Source organism: Hyperolius riggenbachi, chromosome 12 (genome assembly GCF_040937935.1).
Source record: "Hyperolius riggenbachi isolate aHypRig1 chromosome 12, aHypRig1.pri, whole genome shotgun sequence".
In the NCBI taxonomy this organism is placed as follows: Eukaryota; Metazoa; Chordata; class Amphibia; order Anura; family Hyperoliidae; genus Hyperolius; species Hyperolius riggenbachi.
This window is the reverse complement of record NC_090657.1, coordinates 17,602,996-17,622,460: the sequence shown is the minus strand read 5'-3', so window position 1 is coordinate 17,622,460 and position 19,465 is coordinate 17,602,996. Positions and strand designations below refer to the sequence as shown.

Below are 19,465 nucleotides of genomic sequence, written 5' to 3'. Positions count from 1 at the left end.
CCGCAGCCTGATCACACAGCAGCCGACAGCCACCGCAGCCTGATCACACAGCAGCCGACAGCCACCACAGCCCGGTCACACAGCAGCCGACAGCCGCCACAGCCCGATCACACAGCAGCCGACAGCCGCCGCAGCCTGATCACACAGCAGCCGACAGCCACCACCGCCCGATCACACAGCAGCCTCCGTAGCCCGATCACACAGCAGCCGACAGCCGCCACAGCCCGGTCACACAGCAGCCGACAGCCGCCGCAGCCTGATCACACAGCAGCCGACAGCCACCACAGCATGGTCACACAGCAGCCGCCACAGCCTGATCACACAGCAGCCGATAGCCACCACAGCATGGTCACACAGCAGCCGCCACAGCCTGATCACACAGCAGCCGACAGCCACCACAGCATGGTCACACAGCAGCCGACAGCCGCCACAGCCCGATCACACAGCAGCCGACAGCCGCCACAGCCTGGTCACACAGCAGCCGACAGCCGCCACAGCCTGGTCACACAGCAGCCGACAGCCGCCACAGCCTGGTCACACAGCAGCCGACAGCCGCCACAGCCTGGTCACACAGCAGCCGACAGCCGCCACAGCATGGTCACACAGCAGCCGACAGCCACCACCGCCTGGTCACACAGCAGCCGACAGCCACCACAGCATGGTCACACAGCAGCCGACAGCCACCACCGCATGGTCACACAACAGCCACCACTGCCCGATCGCAAAGCAGTCGACAGGCACCACAGCATGGTCACACAGCAGCCGACAGCCGCCACAGCATGGTCACACAGCAGCCGACAGCGACCACCGCCTGATCACACAGCAGCTGACAGCGACCACCGCCTTATCACACAGCAGCCGACAGCCACCACAGCCCGATCCACACAGCAGCCGACAGCCGACACAACCTGATCACACAGCAGCCGCCACAGCCCGATCACACAGCAGCCTGATCACACAGCAGCCGACAGCCACCACAGCCCGATCACACAGCAGCCGACAGCCGCCACAGCCCGATCACACAGCAGCCGACAGCCACCACAGCCCGATCACACAGCAGCCGACAGCTACCACAGCCCGATCACACAGCAGCCGACAGCCACCGCAGCCCGATCACACAGCAGCCGACAGCCACCACAGCCCGATCACACAGCAGCCGACAGCTTCCCTCAGCCCGATCACACAGCAGCCGACAGCCAACACAGCATGGTCACACAGCAGCCGATAGCTACCACAGCCCGATCACACAGCAGCCGACAGCTACCACAGCCCGATCACACAGCAGCCGACAGCCAACACAGCATGGTCACACAGCAGCCGATAGCTACCACAGCCCGATCACACAGCAGCCGACAGCTGCCACAGCCCGATCACACAGCAGCCGACAGCTACCACAGCCCGATCACACAGCAGCCGACAGCTACCACAGCATGGTCACACAGCAGCCGACAGCCGCCACAGCCCGATCACACAGCAGCCGACAGCCACCACAGCCTAATCACAGAGCAGCCGACAACTGCCACAGCCTGATCACACAGCAGCCGACAGCCACCACTGCCCGATCACACAGCAGTCGCCACTGCCCGGTCACACAGCAGCCGACAGCCACCACAGCCCGATCACACAGCAGCAGACAGCCGCCACAGCCCGATCACACAGCAGCCGACAGCCGCTGCAGCCCAATCACACAGCAGCCGCCGCAGCCCGATCACACAGCAGCCGACAGCCACCACAGCATGGTCACACAGCAGCCGACAGCCGCCACAGCCCGATCACACAGCAGCCGACAGCCGCCACAGCCTGGTCACACAGCAGCCGACAGCCGCCACAGCATGGTCACACAGCAGCCGACAGCCACCACCGCCTGGTCACACAGCAGCCGACAGCCGCCACAGCCCGGTCACACAGCAGCCGACAGCCGCCACAGCCCGGTCACACAGCAGCCGACAGCTGCCGCAGGCCGATCACACGGCAGCCGCCAGAGGCCGATCACACGGCAGCCGACAGCCGCTGCAGCCCGATCACACAGCACCATAGAGACTTTCCTAGCATGATTACACAACAGCATAGAGACCTATGATCATAGGTCAACAGCATAGAGAACAGCCTGATCATGCAGCAAACTGGCAGCCACCAACGCCTGATCACACCACAGCTGGGAGATCCCCATAGACTGATCCTACTGCAGCTTCCATACCCTTGAGAGCCTGATTACACAGCAGCGGGTAGACCTTTATATTCTGATCATGCAGCATGTGGCAGCCCTGTAGCCTGATCACACAGCAGATTGTAGTCCCATCAGCTGACAGCAGTAGTTGTTTGTAACGTCCGGTCATCCTGTGTGTGACGCCTTGTCTTCTCAGCATTAAGCCATGACACATTATCTCATTATGTGATTTCTATCCGCTTTGTGTCTGTCAGTGAGTAAATGATGGGTGGAGGTCAGTTATCAGGGCCAGTTATATATTCATAAGGCGTTGCTGTTGGTGGCGCTCACCTGTGCCATTATAATCTGTTATTAGAGAGAGTGAACACTCGGTGATAATCACTGCATACCGCGCTCATTACAACTGCAGCTTTTGAGTTTTGTACAGTTCCGGAATACTAGTGACTCATTTGTTCTCCTTTACAAATTTAGGGGAAAAATGAGTGGAAGTGGCTGAATTTAGAACAATTTTTCTTTGGCAAACTAGTTTGAAAGGTGTACAAAAAAGAGGTACCATGGCATGGATGCCCCGAAATGGAGAAATTAAGCTTTAGTGGAGCGTTTTTAAATATCAAAAAAGTAGTGAGCCAAGTAGTGTAGAAAAAAATCCCCATTAAAGCAGTAGGATCAGCCATACTATGCCAGGGAAAAACACATATATAAGTAGATAAATACTTGATCTACTTACATAGCACATGCATTGTACTGTCCACATTTTGATTTCAGTGAATGTTATATAGTAAATGACAAGAATTCTGTTTGTGGTGGGGGCCATGTCTTTTGCCCACAGTTTGAGGCTAAATACTGATGTAATTCCCTTAACTTTCTTTTCTCCTCCAATCGCTGAGTCACCTCAGGCTTGCTTGTAAACACAAGTGAGCAGAGGATCATGTTTCAGCTAGATAGGGAAATAAAGGGAAGAGGAGGAATATATTACAGATAGAGAACCCCCAGCATGCAACTGAATGGCAATGGCTATTAAAGGACCAGTGCACCTAAAGTATGTGATAACTCCACACCAAGACACCAGAAAAAGTCTTGAATGTAGGATTAGCATCTTTATCACTTAATACACTCAGACCAGTTGCTGTTGAAATTTGATTTTTATGGTGACAATCCCGATTTAAAGTGAACCAGAGATGAAGCACCATTGTGTATTTTACCATATGTATCAGTGGGGACTTTAGAGAAAACACCTACCCTGCTCTCTGTTTCATTCTTCACTGCTCAGCCTTCTTCTAATTAGCCCTGATAAAATCCCAGACTGAGCATTCAGTCTGGCTTTGCTCAGGAATCATTATAGCGGAGTCATTATAGCAGAGCCAGAAGGGGGCAGGCTTGGGCTTGAAAAGACATCAGAGAAGACAGACTCAGCTATAATGATTCCTGAGCAAAACCAGACTGAATGCTCAGTTGGGAATTTTATAAGGGCTGTTAAGAAGCAGGCTGAGCAGTGAAGAATGAAACTGAGAGCAGGGTAGGTGTTTTCTCTAATGTCCCCACTGATATCAATGGTAAACTACATGAGGGTGCTTCGCCTCTGGTTCACTTTAAATAGCCCTCGTTGTTTGCTTTCAGTTGCCCTACTAAGCACTGGAATGCCACAGGAATAGGGATGGTCATGTCAAGTAGAACTCATTGAGAAGCATGTGATTTGTTTGATCAGCTGATAGATTTGCAAAGCTCTGATTTGCTGTGATCCCATCCTGCTTTAGCACATAATCATGGCTAGCAAATCAGAGACTTGCATGTCTATCACCTGACCAAACTGATCACATGCTTCCCCATGAGTTCTCCTAGACATAACCATCACTACCCAGGAATAGATATTTTCTGCTAAACTCATCCAAATGATTACAGCTGATCCAAGGTGGAAGCTAGTTAGTCTGTTGTATATCGGAAAGGGCGATTACTTACACCTGGTTAAGTTTACAACTGCTGCTGTTACATCTTTCACTTGACTATAAGTGTGTGTGTGTGTGTGTGTGTGTGTGTGTGTGTGTGTGTGTGTAGTGTATGTAGTGTGTGTGTAGTGTGTAGTGTATGTAGTGTGTGTGTGTGTGTGTGTGTGTGTGTTCGTTTCAGGTTGCAAAACAACAACATGGCAGCATTATCAAAGGGATTGTTATAGAGAAGGATACTGCTGTTGTGCAGAGATCTAACTACTGACATACCTGAGCTATAGGCCAGGGAACTCCAGGAGGAGGCAGGGGAGCCCTGATGATGGGTGTGGCAGAAGGTGTGCAGAGCTGGGATTTCAGGCGCACAGGGATCTCCCCACTGGAGTTTTTAAGACCTAGAAGAATCCATCAGGGGGTTGGAAGACTCCCCAGTGTTGACAACCACACAGCCTGCTGTAGATGAGACTCTGGTTGGCTGCTTGGCATTCTGGTGGTTCTAGTTCCTTATCAGCTGGACAGACTCACAGTGGCAGTAAGGATGTGGCATGTGTACAGAGATGAGAAATGTAGGGGATAGATTGGTCTGATATTTCAGGAAACACTCGGTGGTGTTGCACCTGCCATGTTGAATATTATCATTGAGCAACATCCTGCAGCATGGCTTCATAACAGCCTAGACAGGGCAGCAGCCCTACCAAATGTTACCGCTGCTGAACGTGGGTATTACAAAGCAGTACATCGAATATTAGTAAGATAAAACAAGCACAATTAGATATTTAGAATGTTTTGTTAGAAGCAGAACAGTAGTGGTGTTCTGAAGCCCGAATAAATACAAAAATGTTAAATATGCGTATTTCCTTTGGACCTGTACTTTTTGAAGTTGAAAAAAGAAACCCGTTGTGTAGTTGAGCTTGCCTGCAACTGCGGACGTACCCATGCAGATTTAAACTGAGAGGAATATGGTGGCTGTCATATTTATTTCCTTTTAAAGAGAACCCGAGGTGGGTTTGTGACATCCATATAAGGACACAGAGGCACATTCTTCATACAATCACGAGCCTCTGTGTCCTTACAGTGTGCCCCCAGGCTCCCCCACGTGCTCTGCTGTCCCCCATTATAAAAACCGCTAAGCTAGAGGCACGCAGATTGTCGCTAGTCTGCTGTTTACCTTATGGCTGCCACTGACCGCCGCTCCCCCTCCTCCTGTATAGCGCGGCTCCCCGCCTCCATGAGCTTCCTCCTATTGGCTTACAGAGGCGGGGAGGGAAGCGACACAGGCGGGGGGAGCCCGCGGTATACGGGAGGCGGGGGAGCGGCGCTGAGTGGCAGACTGAAGGTAAACAGCAGACTAGTGACAATCTGCGTGCCGCTAGCCTGGCGGCTTTTATAATGGGGAACAGCAGATTTAGTGGGGAGCCTGGGGGCACATTGTAAGGACACAGAAGCTGGTGATAGTATGCAGAATGTTCCTCTGTATCCTAATATTGATGTCACAAATCCACCGCGGGTTCTCTTTAAGCAATGCAAGTTGCCTTGCATCCTGCTGATCTCTTTGGCTGCCGTAGTGTCTGAATCACACACCTGAAACAAGCATGAAGCTAATCCAGTCTGACTCCAGTCAGAGCACCTGATCTGCTTGCTTGTTCTGGGTCTGTGGCTAAAAGTATTAGACGCAGAGGATCGGCAGGACAGCCAGGCAATTAGCATAGTTTATAAGGAGATATGTATATTAGCCTCCATATCCCTCTCACGTCAGGTGTGTTTGAAGACCACTAGAGCAGCAGTCTAATTTGGGAAGCATATTTTTGCTGTGAAATGGGTGGTCTTTCCTCACACTGTATTACTTTATTAGCCTGATTGGTATTAGGAGTTGCTTTGTTCAGGGTTAGTTTTAGCTGGGCTTTAATGCTGGGAATACACGGTTCGTTTTTGCCTTCGTTTAAACCTTCGTTTCGATTGTGCCTTTTGTCCTTTTCGATCCCGAAATAATCGGTCATACGGTTAATATCACCACCCACGGTTTCGTTTTTTTTTCCGATTCTGATGGTTTCGTTTTTCCAATGATCGAAGGCTGCAAAGAAACGAAACGAAAATCCCTTTTTACAGGGACGGACTAGCATAAACGAATATATAATCGATCTGAACAGCCATCAAGCCTACCAATGGCTCGATTAGATGGATAAAGAGAGATAATATCAAACATGTTCGATCACTAGTCGTTCGTTTTTGGGGTCTATTAATCGAAACTATAATGAGATTATGACTATTTTCACATACGTTTTCAACACTCGATTCGTTTACCGAACGAATCGAAGGTTTAAACGAAGGCAAAAACGAACCGTGTATTCCCAGCATAAATCTGTGTTCTTAATAGGAAGCTGCATAAAGTGAGGAGGTGTATGTAAAGCAGATCATTCCAAATATATTGAGGGTATGGGAGATGAGGGCATGGATGGGAGCAAACTCCTCATCCCTGCCCTCACCACCTGCCTGGACTACTGCAACAGCCTCCTCTCAGGCCTCCCACTGAACTTCATCGTCCCACCACAATCCATCATGAGTGCAGCAGCCAGACTCCTCTACTCCTCCCACCGCTCCGCCCTCACGACTCCCCTATGCAAATCCCTACACTGTCTTCTGATCTGCTTCAGAACAAGCTTCACATACGCACCTGGCCATTCACTCCTCCAACAATCTCCTCCTAACCACACCATGCATCTCGCATTCCCATGCGTGACTACAGGACTTCACTAGAGCTGCCCCCATTCTGTGGTACTCTCTCTCATTGCCCATCAGGGTTGCCCCTTCCTTCAACACCTTCAAGCAAGCGCTCAAAACTCACCTCTTCAAGAAGCCCTACCCCACCTCCCCAGTGCCATAACTCTTAGCTGAGAAGCTCTCGATGCAACTCCCCTCCTTTTGTGTCACCAACCTCTCTCTTTAGTTTGTAAGCCTTTGGGAGGGCCCTTCCTCCTTGTGTATCATACTTAATCATGCACTCTGCCCACAGAATAATATGAACTTGTATTATTGGGATGACTACTCTAGTGCATGATCTGCCATTGTGTGTCTTACTGCTTATTACCTGTATTGGGCTCTATTCACAAAACTTCTCATAAATGACTTATTTATCAATTGATAAAATTACCTTTCTGCACACTTACAAGCAAAATAATCACTCCAAGTAAGTTGTTCCTGATTAACTTCATTTCAATATTACTTTTCTTACCTTTATTATATTATATTTTTGCTCTTTTGAAGCTTAATGGTGACCCGAGGTGAAAATAAACAACAAGATAAACAATTGCATCAATCCTAGAAATGGCTTTTTTAGATACCCCACAGTTGTATTTAATGCTGGATACACACGGTGCGTTCGCGCACTCGATTTCCCGCTCGATTCCTGTCGATTCGTTTATTTCCAACATGTCCGATTTGGATTTCGATGGATCATTAGGTCGATTCGCATGCAAAGTATGCCAAATCGACCTAACGATCCATCGAAATCCAAATTGGACATGTTGGAAATAAACAAATCGACGGGAATCGAGCGGGAAATCGAGTGCGCGAACGCACCGTGTGTATCCAGCATTATATTTAAATCTACTTTTTAAGTGTTCATGGTTTCATTGTTTCTGTTCAATGACACATTCATTGAAGTATGCCAGAGCTAAAATCTATGAACCATTGACCCTTTTTATGTCTTTCCTGCCTCTGAGAAGCCATTTTCTGCTGTAGTCTGACCCAATCCTGAATCAGACAGGAACTGCCACTTACATACCTGATATTTAACTCTTTCAGACAGAGAAAGAAAAAAAGGAACACAGCATAGTTATTTGTGTGCTAGGCACTGTACATACACATGTCTATCTCATCAGATCACATGTCACTTCGGGTATCCTTTAAAAATGTAGCATAGATAAGGGGAAAACAGAGATAAACAGGTTAAAAAGCGTTGTGAATTATGCCCATTGTGTTGCCTGTTGCCCCTATTATCATTGTCTATAACCTTATTTATTGTCTAGCGCTGCGTAAGTATTTTGTATATCAATCCAGTAAATAGTTAGTGGGATATTTGTGCATATCTTCCAGTTTTTATTCTTATGTGTTCAGTTTCTTTCTCTTACTGGTCTGACATTTAACCAGCTTTGTTTTTTTGTTTTTTTGTTTTTTACAGGAAGGAGAAAACCGAGAGTCCATAGGCCTCGGTCCCCAATCTTTGAAGAGAAGGATCTCCCCGCTCTGGAGTTTCCCAAGTCTTCTGAAGATTTGCAGCTGCTGCCAGAGCACCTTTTGAACGTGATTGCAATCTACGAAGTACTGAGAAACTTTGGCACGGTGCTGCGACTCTCCCCCTTCCGCTTTGAGGACTTCTGTGCAGCCCTCGTCTGTCAGGAACAATGCACCTTGATGGCCGAGACGCACGTTGCTCTTCTAAAGGCTGTCCTTCGAGAGGAGGACACCTCTAATACTACCTTTGGACCAGCAGACTTGAAGGACAGTGTGAACTCTACCCTCTACTTCATCGATGGCATGACCTGGCCAGAAGTCCTGCGTGTTTATTGCGAAAGTGATACGGAGTATCATCATGTGCTTCCTTACCAAGAGGTGGACGATTATCCGTATGGACCTACTGAAAGCAAGGTGAAGGTTCTGCTCTTCTTGGTGGACCAGTTCCTCACCACCAACATGGCCCGGGAGGAGTTAATGTCTGAAGGAGTCATCCAGTATGACGACCACTGCCGGGTGTGTCACAAGCTGGGTGACTTGCTGTGCTGTGAGACCTGCTCGGCTGTCTACCACCTGGAGTGTGTAAAGCCTCCTTTGGAGGAGGTGCCAGAGGACGAATGGCAGTGTGAGGTCTGTGTGGCCCACAAAGTGTCCGGTGTCAATGACTGTGTTCCAGAGATTCAGAAAAACAAGCCTTACATAAGGCATGAGCCCATCGGCTATGACCGCCACCGGCGGAAATACTGGTTTCTAGCCAGGCGCATCATCATGTAAGTGAATCTTTTCCCTATCTTTTGGGTTGATTTATAGTACAGTTGTTCGGTGTAGTGTCATGTTAGGTGGCTTTTATTTTTTGCTAGGGGCACAGCACTATGGGTATATGCCACAGCTAGAGGTTGGGGGTTTGTGGGTAACTCATCAAAATGGTTGCAGAAATCTTTCCCTTGCAAAACACCCTTGTAACGTTGTTACTGTAGCCTTATTCGACAATAATAGTTGCGTGACAGTAACTGCATGTGATATTGGAACGACTGGGATGGAACCCCTGACACTTGTCTAGTGTAAATGTGCCCCCCCCCACCTTCCTTGCGGGCATTTTTACCTGTCTGCTGTTTCCCGCCGCGATACCCATTCATCTTTGGCTTCCTCCATTTGTGCTCACGTGCTGCCGGTGTATAGCGCGTTGTGCATGAGTGACGTCACACACGCCACATGGTTTAGATCGGCAGCGTGTGAGCACAAATGGAGGAAGCTGAAGACAGATTGGCACTGCTGGATGCAACAGCAGACGGGTGAAGTATAAATACATTTACACTGAGGGGCAGCACCCACCGCATGTGCCGTCACAAGGCCAATTCCTGAGAGATTCCATGCTGAAATTGATTGTGAAATTGGCCTGTGGTGTATGGGTATCTGACATATCTCATTCTGATCAGAGAGGAATCTGCCCATCATCACTAGATGTATGGGCCCCCTAAAAGTGGGTTAGCAAATGGGCAGGACAGCACTGACTTTTACAAAGGGAGAGGCGTACATGGAGCCACTATTGCTAAGAATTGGAACATCCCTAGAAGCTAAAGCTTTGGGAAAAACACAAGAATTGGTACATCCCAAGTAGAGAGTGCCATTTATAATGATTCTCAATCTTTATTAGGGGTAGGAGGAATTCTGCATTAAATATTAAGTACACGAACAGTGGCAGGGTTCTCCCCAGGCTCTTTTAGCCGGGTGCTCCACCCGGCTAGTTATGGTGAGCACCCGGCTGTCATCGGCTCACCCCCTCCCATGCTGTAAGCAGAGTTGTGCAGAAAAGCTCCGGCCTTCCATTCTCTCATCTCGCCCCACCCAGCTACTTTTTCATGCCACCCAGGTGGAGAAGATTTCTGGGGAGAACACTGAGTGGAGTCAGCCATCTGTCTAGGGCAAATGTTTAACACCCATCTGATAACTTTTAGAACAAGCGGTGTTTTTATAAGATGTAAATTACAAATGTTATTCCTTTTGAATTGCCAGTGCAATGACACTTCATGGAATTTTCCTTTAACCTCCCTAGCGGTAACCTCCGTGTCAGGCTCGGGATGGGAAAAAAAAGCCAGGAGCGGTCATCCTGAGCCTGACTCGGGGTAGCCGCTGCCCGCCGGGAAGGTTTGTGCAGAGCCTGCAGCGCAGTAGATGTTTTCTCCTTCCTCGGCATCCAAACGCGGCAGCCATTTTTCTTTTGGTCATCTGACGCTCTGGATTCCTCGGGTGAGACTGCCATTTGTCTTCATGGCAACAGACGGCAATCTCACTATAGGGGTGGAGCTCCACCCGGAGGACAGAGGGAGAATTGCAGCACTGGATCCCAGGGAGGTAAGTGCAGGGCTGCCGCAGATCTCACTGTGGTGTGATATATATATATATATATATATATATTTGTTTCCCTGCTTTTAGGGTCTAAAGCCCTATCTACACGATACGATTCTTTGTGCGATTCGATTACAATTCTATTTACTGACAGAGGCGCTCTACCTGGTTCATGACCTGATTTTGCACCCTCCAAAAATCGTTTGCCTGAAGAAGCGGGACTGTTACCCGTGAAACGCATTGCACTTTTGGAGTTACTAATAAATATTACTTTAGACTGTAAGTAACCTGTCCATTGTCCGGCCTTTTTTTTTTTCAGAAGGGAGGTGAGTCCACCCCCTTCCCCCTTTTTAAAAATTTTAACAAATTTTATTCTGCTTGGCGCCTCTGCTATTGTATTTCAATACGATTCTATTACGATCCGATTATATCTGACATGTCCGATCAGGATTCGTTTCCATTCGATTTGCCATGGTTCTGCAATGGCAAATCGAATTGAATCGAATCCCGATCGGACATGTCTGATTTAATCGTATCATAAATAGAATCGTAATTGAATTGCACAAAGAATCGTATCGTGTAGCTGTTACACCCTACGATCCAGAAATAATGATACCACCAGGGAGGTTAAGAAGGGGAGTTTATACTTGGAAATGCTTTCAGGAAACGATTTTGTGTTACTTTTCCATTACAGGAAGTCCTGGTGGTTCTTGCTCTTCACCAGTTAAAGGGTGTCTCCGCTCATCCTACTTTCTCGCCTGTGTTCGATGTTAGCCGGGTGTTTGTAATAGAAAAACAAACAAACACAAAGCAAAAAACTGAAACCAAGAAGAGAAAAACAAGTTATATTTTCCAGGTGTGGTGCCTCCTCCAGGTCCAGGGGTTTCGGTGCTGCAGAAGTGGCCATTCTGAAGTGCGGAACCTCCTTCAATTTACCACACTTTTTGCCAGGGCTGTGGAGTCTGAGCAGTTTCTTGGTATTCGGAGTCAGTGACTTAATAAACTTAGGAGTTGGATAACTTTTGTACCTGCTTCATAGCCCTGCAAGGGTGTTGGAGCAATTTTGAGTACCTGGAGTTGGTTATTTCATAAACTGAAATCAGTCAGATGATTTTTGTACAGACTCCACGGCCTTCTTTTGCCCACCCCTCCCCACATTAATGCTACACCCAGATGGTGGGTTAATGCTGAAGACATTTCCCACACAAGGGAAGGGTGCTCACTGGAATAGGAGAGAGCTGTGCGGGGCTCCTGCTAAGAAGAAAGTTGGCAGATAAGATAGAGAGGACTGGCATAACATGGGTATCCTTTAACAGGGGCCTAGATTTCATACCTGCACTGCTAGTTACTCATTACACTATCAATACTGCCTATTATAAATTGCACGGTGTCAGCATTCATGCAGTGTTGTGGCAGATAACTGTGGCACACCCTGCCTTTTAATGCTGAGACCAGAGAAAGTTATATAACAGTCTCTCTCTCTCTCTCTCTCTCTCTCTCTCTCTCTCTCTCTCTCTCTCTCTCTCTCTAGCGCTATCTGTGCAGAGCCACAAGCTTTCAGCACAGTGCTGCTAGCATCAACCTTCTACATGGTACAAAGCACTGCAGATGGTGTCTGCCACATTACATGTCGGCAAGTGTAACAGGGCTGAAGTTTTCGCACACTGTGACATCATGTACACAATCTATAACCAGAACACTTTAAGATTCAAAGAAATCGCATATGGGATGACAAACAAATAATGGTTTCTATTTTTCATTTATTTATTTATTTTTTATTGAATTTGTAGAGTTCATAATGTAATGGGCAAAGGTACATCCATTCTTTTATAGGAAATACTTAGTCCTTTTCAGGGCTGAGGAGTCAGAGTTGGAGCAATTTTGGGTACCTGGAGTCAGAATCGGTGGTTCATAAAATGAGCAGTTGGATTGGACAGACCAGCTCATGCATCACACATTAAAGTGTACTCGAAGTGCCATGCGCGCTCCCGCGGCCGATCGCGCGCGTGCACGCGCGCTCCCGGCCCGCGGTTCGTTAGCCAGGGAATCAGTGAATCGGGCTATGGTGCCCGATCACTGATTCCTCTCCCCCGCTAAAAAAAGCGACAGCTTCTCTCGGAAGCTGCGCCTTTTCTGGCTGTTACCTCCCCCGTGCGTCGCTCTAAGCGTATGTTACGCTTAGAGTGACGTCATGTAAACAAACTCATGGCCGCCATCTTGTGGCCAAAAAGTAATACTACAACTAAAAGTAAAAAAAAATTAAAATTAACACCCATTTACATTATAAACATATTGTTTACATCCCACCCTCCCAAAACTACCCAAGTAAAATGTTTAACCACTTCAGGATTCGGCGTACGCTTAACTACGCCCCTGAATCCTGAAGTGGATTGCATGGAAACGGACGCTCGTATGAGCGGCCGTTCCATGTCAGTTCACGGAGCGTGTCTCCGTGAACACCCTGCGAGCTGCCGATCGCGGCTCGCAGGGTAAATGTAAACACACGGGGAAGATCTTCCCCGGTGTTTACATATATACGGCGCTGCTGCGCAGCAGTGCCGTAGAGGAGATCGGCGATCCCCGGCCTCTGATTGGCCGGGGACCGTCGGCACCTGATAGGCTGAAGCCTATCCTATCCGGCGCAGGACGGAACGCCGTCCTGCGCCGCTCACAGAGGGAGAGAGAGAGAGAGGGAGGGAAGGGGAAGGAGGCCAGGAAGCGCTGCGGAGGGGGGCTTTGAAGAGCCCCCCCCCGCAAGCGCAAGCAGCCGGCGGTGATCAGACCCCCCCCAGCAGGCCATCCCCTTAGTGGGGAAAAAGGGGGGGGGGAAGTCTGATCGCCCTGGCTGCTAGCTGATCGGTGCTGTGGGCTGGAGAGCCCACGCAGCACCGATCAGCAAACCACCCCCTGGCACAGAAGTGGTTAATATAAAAATAAAAAAAAACATTACAATAAAAAAAAATGTAAATATTTATCTAAGGGTCTAAACTTTTTAAATATCAATGTAAAGATGATATATTTCTATATTCTTTTTATTTTAACCTCCCTGGCGGTAAGCCCGTGCTGAGCACGGGCTATGCCGCCGGGAGGCACCGCTCAGGCCCCGCTGGGCCGATTTGCATAATTTAATTTTTTTTTTGCTGCACGCAGCTAGCACTTTGCTAGCTGCGTGCAGTGCCCGATCCCCGCCGATCCGCCGCTATACGCGTCGCCGCAGTCTCGCTACATGAAGAAAAAAAATTTTTTTTAAACGTATTTGCTGCCCCCTGGCGGATTTTGACAAACCGCCAGGAGGGTTAAACTTGTAAATAGTGATAGATGCAAAATGGAAAAAATTCACCTTTATTTCTAAATAAAATATTGTCGCCATACATTGGGATAGGGACATAATTTTAACGGTGTAATAACCGGGACATATGGGCAAATACAATACGTGAGTTTTAATTATGGAGGCATGTATTATTTTAAAACTATAATGGCTGAAAACTGAGAAATAATGATTTGTTCTGTTTTTTTCTTATTCTTCTTGTTAAAATGCATTTACAGTAAAGTGGCTCTTAGGAAAATGTACCCCCCAAAGAAAGCCTAATTGGTGTCTGAAAAAACAAGATATAGATCAGTTCATTGTGATAAGTAGTGATAAAGTTATAGGCTAATGAATGGGAGGTGAACATTTCTCAAGTGAAAACGACGGAACGTGAATGGGTTAAAGGGAACCATCGCAAAAATCTTAAAATTTAAAACACATACTAATAAGTAATACATTTCTCCCAGAGTAAAATGAGCCATAAATGACTTTTCTCCTATATTTCTGTCACAGTAGGTAGTAGAAATCTGACATTACTGACAGATTTTGAGCTAGTCCATCTCTCCATAGCGGAGTCTCAGCATGGCTTTTATTCTTTATGAAGACATTCCCTGAAAATGATGAATACAAAGATGCTGGCCAGTCTCCCTGCTCACTGCACACTATTTTGGCAGTTGGACGGAGCAACTGCCATTCACTAAGTGTTTTTAAAAATAAAGAAAACCCTGAGAAGATGGGCTAGCCCAACATATGTGGAGCGCTATACATTACCTGTTCCTCGGTAATGTCAGATTTCTACTACCTACTGTAAGTGACGGCAACATAGGAGAAAAGTCATTCATGGCTCATTTTACTCTGGAAGAAACGTACTTCTTATTTGTATGTGTTTTAAATTTTAAGATTTTTGTGACTGTTCCTCTTTAAGTAAGGAGAGGGAAGCCTCTGAATCCTATAGAGGCTTCCCACATTGTCCTCCAGTAACCCATTCCCCTTTACGGAACCTTCAAAGTTTTCCGACAACGGCTTGTTTGCAATATTTTCTTGGCCACGCTCTAAGCTGAAGTGGCACTCTGCCAGTGTGCCGGTGTTCCGGAGGGTCATGGACAGTGGTGGAGGACCAGCGGACAGTGTGGGAAGCTTCTGAAGGATCCAGATACTCCTCTCTTTTTAGGTCCGTATGGAATTTTTCCCCGGAGCTTTGGCTTGGGTTTGCTTTTCTATATATACTTCCTGAGCCTTGGCTTTGATTCACCTGTTTTTCTGCTGGAAGCTCCAGTTATGGAACCTCCTCACATAAGACCTACCTGTATTTGTTAGATCCCCCATGTAATGGCCACTGCATGGCCGAAGCATGAAATATGGACAGTTATCCCTATAATGACCAGAACAAGGGACTAGAACTCGGGAGGGAATCGCTACATTGGGCTTTAAAGGATACCCGAAGTGACATGAAATAGATGTGTATGTACAGTGACTGGCACACAAATAACTATGCTGTTTTCCTTTTTTCTTTCTCTGCCTGAAAGAGTTAAATATCAGGTATGGAAGTGGCTGACTCAGTCCTGACTCAGACAGGAAGTGACTACAGCGTGACCCTCACTGATAAGAAATTCCCCTTTTTATCTCTTTCCTGCTCTCAGAAGCCATGTTCTGCTAGGATGGAGTTTTATAGGTGGAATTTCTCATCAGTGAGGGTCACACTGTAGTCACTTCCTGTCTGAGTCAGGACTGAGTCAGCCACTTACATACCTGATATTTAACTCCTTTCAGGCAGAGAAAGAAAAAAAAGGAACACAGCATAGTTATTTGTGTGCCAGGCACTGTACATACCCATGTCACATAGTTATTTTAGTTGAAAAAAGACATATGTCCATCGAGTTCAACCAGTACAAAGTACAACTCCAGCCCGCCCCCTCATATACCCCTGTTGATCCAGAGGAAGGCAAAAACCCACCCACAAGGCATGGTCCAATTAGCCCCAAAAGGGAAAAATTCCTTCCCGACTCCAGATGGCAATCAGATAAAATCCCTGGATCAACATCATTAGGCATAACCGAGTAATTCTAGCCATGGATGTCTTTCAACGCAAGGAAAGCATCTAAGCCCCCTTTAAATGCAGGTATAGAGTTTGCCATAACGACTTCCTGTGGCAATGCATTCCACATCTTAATCACTCTTACTGTAAAGAACCCTTTGCTAAATAAATGGCTAAAACGTTTTTCCTCCATGCGCAGATCATGTCCTCTAGTCCTTTGAGAAGGCCTAGGGACAAAAAGCTCATCCGCCAAGCTATTATATTGCCCTCTGATGTATTTATACATGTTAATTAGATCTCCTCTAAGGCGTCTTTTCTCTAGACTAAATAAACCCAGTTTATCTAACCTTTCTTGGTAAGCGAGACCTTCCATCTCACGTATCAATTTTGTAGCTTGTCTCTGCACTTGCTCTAAAACTGCAATATCTTTTATTGCAGTTTTAGAGCAGGTGCATGTCACTTCGGGTATCCTTTAAAATGTACAAGAAACCAGCAGTAGGTGATTGAGTTTTGGATAGGGATTTTCACTTATATTACTATATTATTATTTAGTATTTATATAGCGCAGACATCTCACACAGCGCTGTACAGAGTATATATTGTCTTGTCACTACCTGTCCCTCGGAGGAGCTCACAATCTATTCCCTACCATAATTATATGTCTATGTATGCATCGTTCAGTGTATATATCCTAGTCTAGGGCCAATTTTTAGGGGAAAGCCAATTAACTTATCTGTATGTTTTGGGGATGTGGGAGGAAACAGTAGTGCCCGGAGGAAACCCTCACTTACATGGGGAGAGCATACAAACTCCTTGCAGATGTTGACTTGGCTGGGATCTGAATCGGGGACCCAGCGCTGCAAGGCGAGTGCGCTAACCACTACTCCACCGCGCTTCCCCACTACGCCGCTGTAATTATTGTGGGATTCAAGAGTCAGCCTGTAGACTTCAGGAGCCAGCTGGAACCTTTTTGGTGCTTGTTACATTGACGACATTTAGAGGAGAAACTGAAAAGCTAGATGTCAGGTATGATTTGCATTGAGCTCTGGCTAGCAGGAACTCGTGATTTGGCCAGCTCCACTACTACACATCTATTTTCAGTACGTTATTGAAGATGTGGCTTACACTAGTACTCTATGATGACCTAAATACAATGAAATATGCAAGTACTTGAGATCCTCTGTGCGTTACTTTCCAACAGCTGTCCTATTGTCCCTTTGTCTTTCTTCCTTCAGAGAAGAAGATTCTGAGAATGAAAAGGACAAGAAGATCTGGTATTACAGTACAAAGCTGCAGCTGGAAGAGCTCATGGACTGCTTGGACAACATCTACTATGAGGCTGACCTGTGTAAGACCCTGCAGGACCTCCGAGAAGAGATAGAAAGACACATGGCCATAACTGAAGAACTAACCAACAAGGCCAAGGGCAATAACCGCTCCTTCCTGTCAGTAGTAAACGGTAAGTTCCAGTTGTCCTAGGCTGTTAAAGGAGCAGTTAAAATGTGACAGAACCAACAGATTTTGGACTAGTCCATCGCCTCAAGGAGGATTCTCAGGGTTTTTGTTTTCAAAAGCAATTCCTGAATGGCAGTAGCTAAGACTTACTGCCAAAATAGTGAGTAGAGAGGCTAGCTAGTATCTTACCATTTTGGCAGGAAGTTTTAGCAACTACCGTTCAGGCAATGCTTTCAAAAACTAAGAAAACCCTGAGAATCTCCCATGAGGAGATGGACTAGTCCAACGCCTGTCATAGAGGCCCTTTAAGCAGCTGTTTTTTGGTGTAGGTGATGCTGACTTTTGGTGATCATATGGCTTGTTATCTTTTACAGATGAGATCTCTGAGCGACTGAAAGCCAAGAAAGAAGAAGAAGAGAAGAACAAGACCCCCACAGATGGAGAAAAATTAGGGGAGACCACAGCAGCTGAGGGAGAGACCAACAAGGATGCAAATTCTGACTCGAAACCAGAGGATGGTGGCGATAGTGAAGAAAAGACGCAGAAAGAAGGTGAGGCTTGTTCCACAGGATATAAAGTGGCTCCATCCATAGATAGATCTATATAAGCAATGAAAGCCTCCTGCTGTCTACTCCCTCTTTATCTCTGTTTCTCCCAGTGCTTTGTGTCCCGCACTATCTCTGTTTCTCCTCTGGCTATTTGCCCTGCTTTCTTCCTCCATCTCTCTTTTTTTGCAAACCCCATTCTTGTCCACCCACCATCTCCTATTCCTGTCATGTTTTCTTCTTTCTCCATTCCTCCTCGGGTTCTCTTCTCCATCATCTTTTTTTCCCCTCTGGTGCTTTGCACGTGCCATCTCCCCATTCTTTCTTCCACTCTTAGCTTTCCACCATCTCTCCACCAAAGCTTTCTGCTCTCAACCATTTTGTATTCTTACTGCAATCCCATCCCTCACCAGCTCCATTCCTTCTCTAGCTGTCTGTCCACCAATATAGCGTCTCTTTCTCTTGACATCTGGTCTGGTACTCATCATGCTCTGTGTATCTCACCACCTGCTATTAGAGTTGTTATGAGTAGCTCTGCCGATCGCAATCCTGTTATGTTCACTTGCGTTCATCGTTCACACGATTCCTTCTAAGTTTGAAGGAGAAAGCATGGGAGTGACGTGGAACATGAGTGAATGCGACAAGCGCATTAGCTGGAACTCCGACTAGAAGTTTATCTTCATGGGTGGAAACAGGGCGTATTGCATATTGAGAATGAATATTGTATTTGTGAAATGTGCCCCCTATATAGAGGGGTCCGCTTTGTGCCGTACTGCTAGTGATCATCTAGTTGAGTGTGACATTTTCCTTTTTGCCAAAGCCCCTTCATGTTCCCTTTCTTAATGCAGATACAACAGCTAGTGATAAGAACAGCACAGAGCAGTCCACACCATCCGACGGCAGCAAATCTACAGAGACTCCATCTAAAAACTCAGAGAAGAAGACTACCACTGCTAAGAGCAGCATAGAGTCAGAGAGCAGCAAAACTACTGATCCTGCAACTTCTGCCACCTCCACCACTGTACCAGGTACTGATACAATGCATTATGCAGTGTTAGCGCATGTATATAACAGAAGTCCTTATGCAGAAAAGATGGAGTATTCTTCCACCAAGTAACACCTCTGCAAATTCAAGGTCCACATCCGAGAAGGCAACTGTCGGACTAATTCAAAGCAAGACACAATGCCGCTTCTTGGTGGATATATCTTCAGGAAGGGGGTCTACACCATTATCTGTAAAGGATTAGAGCAACCAAGCTTGTGGTAGTACAATGCTGCCACCTACTGATCATTTCTGGATGTGTGCTTGTGGAGAGTGAGCCTAATTTGTCTTCAAATCCCCCCCAGCAGTGACTTCCGCACAGGAAGTTAACCTGCATCGCTGAGACACAAATGACTCCATTAGTGCATATGTGAGTTACCTGCAGAACAGGAGCTGCA

General features: G+C 46.9%; 1 protein-coding gene across 6 annotated transcripts in view; it reads left to right on the top strand.

Annotated features, from left to right (window-relative positions):
• The window catches only part of BPTF (bromodomain PHD finger transcription factor), a 108,594-nt gene that overhangs the window by 23,784 nt on the left and 65,345 nt on the right, over nucleotides 1-19,465 (top strand). For all 6 annotated transcript variants that reach the window (XM_068263076.1, XM_068263079.1, XM_068263077.1 and 3 more), the window contains exons 2-5: nucleotides 8,285-9,107; nucleotides 17,261-17,484; nucleotides 17,855-18,031; nucleotides 18,874-19,053. In XM_068263076.1, the coding sequence (XP_068119177.1) occupies nucleotides 8,285-9,107; nucleotides 17,261-17,484; nucleotides 17,855-18,031; nucleotides 18,874-19,053 (1,404 nt within the window). The remainder of the gene's footprint in view (nucleotides 1-8,284; nucleotides 9,108-17,260; nucleotides 17,485-17,854; nucleotides 18,032-18,873; nucleotides 19,054-19,465) is intronic.